Raw genomic sequence first — 2886 nt, forward strand, 5'->3', positions numbered from 1 at the left:
GAAAAAAAAAAAAACTCAAAACCGAGAATAGCAAAAATATGTGTGTTGGCATGTATGTATCTGCTGTGTATGCTTAATAAATGAGATGTTAATGTCGTCAATCATCGAAGCTCTGCAATCGACAAATTCGATTTAAACATTTTAAATAGAAATATATTATATATAAAAAAAAAACTAAAAAGAGGGGAAAACAAATCATTTTGTGATTGTCTAAGTTTGTTGCTTACATGAAGAACTGCGAACCGTTCGTGTTTTTACCGCGATTTGCCATAGACAGCAAAAGCGGTTTGTCGTGCAGATACTGGAAATTCTCATCTGCAAAAAAAAATACGGAAATTAAAGTAAACGATAAATCACACAATTCAAAGTAAATTAAACGGACCTTCGAACGTGCCGCCGTAAATACTCTCGCCTCCTGTCCCGTTGCCATTGGAAAAATCTCCTCCTTGTATTATAAAATCCTTGACGACTCTATGGAAAATTACACCCTAAAATTGTAAACAACAATTAAGCAATGAAGTGTTATAATAAATAAAATTAATGTCACGTTATAATTCAACGGCTTCTGAGTCGTCTCTCCTATTCCTTTTTCGCCCGTGCACAAGCATCTAAAATTCTCGCAAGTCTTTGGCACTATATCATTGAACAACTCAAAGACTATTCGACCCGATGGTAGGCCTCCAATGCTTATATCAAAAAAGCATCTCTGCCTCTCCACTTCGCCATTCTCTTCCCCCATCTGTAAAAAAAAAATCTTCCATTACATCCAAATTCCAATATATGATTCAAATGAACGCATTCGTAATTACTTCTTGTTTAGGATTCAATTAGAATTGAGAATCTAGTAATATTTGGAAACAAAACACTTTGATTTGCCAGATTAGCTGACTTGACATGAATTAAATAACAGATTCAAATTTGGCTGTGCTGCCAAAATCGAGCATTAAATATAACCAACATTCAAAGACTATTTTGCATGCAACTTTCGATCCAATTGCATGCAACAAACAAGAACCGTAATCACTTTGCAATAATCATTTGAAACTGCATGTAAAATTATCAAGGACGAAAATCGCTTGGGCGTCGGTATTAATGCTATCCGCGGTTTATCGGCTATAAAACTTAAAATCGCAAACAAACGCACGCCACCACCAAGTTCGAAGCAAAAACTCACCTCTTATCCAAAACTGGAGATTGGATTCAATGCAAATCGATCACAGAATTAGAGAAAACCAAACTGTTGTTGTCACAAGCAAAATAAATGGCTCACGATTCCCAGTCGAACAAGTAATCGATGCAAGTAATGCCAACTGAAACAAGAGAAACGAAAATTAAATGCAATTTTTGGAAATGAAAAAAATGTTTATAACTATAGCGAATCGAAACAATATGCAACATTTGTATGTAAATTATGAAATGTAATTAATAACAACAATAAAAATATGGGCAGACGATGAGCTGGCGAAGAAACGGAAAAATTTATGGTATTTGAATGCGGATAACTTCACGTGTTATTTGAAAGTTGACAAGTTATCTAACCCCAAAAAATCGATCCAACTTTTCCACAGACTTCTTGATTTCCAGGGCAAACAATGCTCAAGTAAGTCTATTTTTTGCTCTGAATAATGTTTAGCAGGCTTCCGTCAATATAATAGAAAACAATTAAGGGGTTCAGCTGAAATTTAACTTTAATCCGTGCAATGATTGCAGCGCGTATTATGCAATGGAAATTCAGGGCTGCAGCGGCAAAGCGGAATTTCTTGAGGAAACTGTGAAGAAACTCACTTTGCATATATTCGCGAATCATTTGCTTATCAATCTAATTGGATTGTTTTTTTTTGAAGGTTCGGAGTTAAGGTTGGTGTGTGCGCCGGGGCTGGGTACTACTTGTCCCAGGAGGGAGTCTGGGGTGACAGCACTGAATCCCTAAAGTTCTATAACAAAATCAAAGAGGCTTCGAAGCCCTACGTCAAGGACTTGACCACCCAGATGAACATTGAGGTGAGCTAAAGGAAACGAATATAGTGAGAATGGAAGATACAAGTGAATGTTTAAATTTAAAGATTCCCGATTTACCGAATTCCGATTGCATCTCGTACGCAACGAAACAATGCTGGAACGCAGGAGTCACGAAGACCTTCGAGTTTCTCAAGGATCTACCAGAGCACACCTGCGAGTGGACAGACAAGGGCTGGAAGGCCGTGAACGGCAATCCGGAAATCAAGAAGTTCATCGATTCCTTCACTGCACCACCAGCACTTCCAGAGAAGAAGTAACAACGAAAATTTGAAAACATCTTCCTCTGCTGTCTTGTATATAACTTAAATTAATATATATATATAATAGTATTAATCGCTATTGCTTTTACTCTATACAAATTTTCATGTGGGAAGTGTGAAAAGGGAATCAAATAAAGGTGTTTTTGTTTTCAAATTATCAACTTATTCACGAAATTTATTATGTCAAAGTGTGCTGTCCAACTGTTTGGTTGTGAGTGTAGTAGATTGATTTCCTCATGTGAACCAATGGAAAGATGTAGTGAACTAATTAAAGTTTGTGTTTCCTATAAAAAAATAACAATTAGCTAAAGCTCAAGAAATGCTTTCAAGTATTAACAGATGATAACGAAAATCAGATTCCAATTATCAACATTGTGAATTTGAGAACAATTTCAGTAGGATCCATTGGTTAATTATATCATCATCAAAATTAAATCGCACAAACATTGAAATTATTTATATAAATATTACCTTGATGTTAATTCATTTATTAATTCTCCTGGTGATGAATCCAAGATTCAGACAATTCTTCAAATCTGAAAAAACAATAAGCAACAATTAGTATTGATAACTTCTCATTTAATCAAGTTCAAATATGATACAGTAA

General features: G+C 35.3%; 2 protein-coding genes across 2 annotated transcripts in view; one reads left to right on the forward strand and one right to left on the reverse strand.

Moving 5' to 3' along the window:
• Positions 1 to 1297, reverse strand: part of LOC108566248 (peptidyl-prolyl cis-trans isomerase G) — a 4337-nt gene extending 3040 nt beyond the window's left edge. The window contains exons 1-4 of the mRNA XM_017926048.1: positions 1175 to 1297; positions 548 to 739; positions 383 to 488; positions 228 to 315 (exon numbers count right to left, since the gene is read on the reverse strand). Coding sequence (XP_017781537.1) covers positions 228 to 315; positions 383 to 488; positions 548 to 739 — 386 coding nt within the window. The 5' untranslated portion in view covers positions 1175 to 1297. The remainder of the gene's footprint in view (positions 1 to 227; positions 316 to 382; positions 489 to 547; positions 740 to 1174) is intronic.
• A 202-nt stretch (positions 1298 to 1499) lies between these two features.
• LOC108566246 (MICOS complex subunit MIC13 homolog QIL1) lies at positions 1500 to 2348 on the forward strand. Its single transcript, XM_017926046.1, has 3 exons — positions 1500 to 1600; positions 1845 to 2001; positions 2064 to 2348. The coding sequence occupies exons 1-3, from the start codon at positions 1593 to 1595 to the stop codon at positions 2274 to 2276; spliced, it is 378 nt and encodes a 125-aa protein (XP_017781535.1). The 5' UTR covers positions 1500 to 1592; the 3' UTR covers positions 2277 to 2348.
• Positions 2349 to 2886: the final 538 nt, after the last annotated feature.

Source organism: Nicrophorus vespilloides, unplaced genomic scaffold, assembly GCF_001412225.1.
Source record: "Nicrophorus vespilloides isolate i.1.1-1 unplaced genomic scaffold, Nicve_v1.0, whole genome shotgun sequence".
NCBI lineage: Eukaryota > Metazoa > Arthropoda > Insecta > Coleoptera > Silphidae > Nicrophorus > Nicrophorus vespilloides.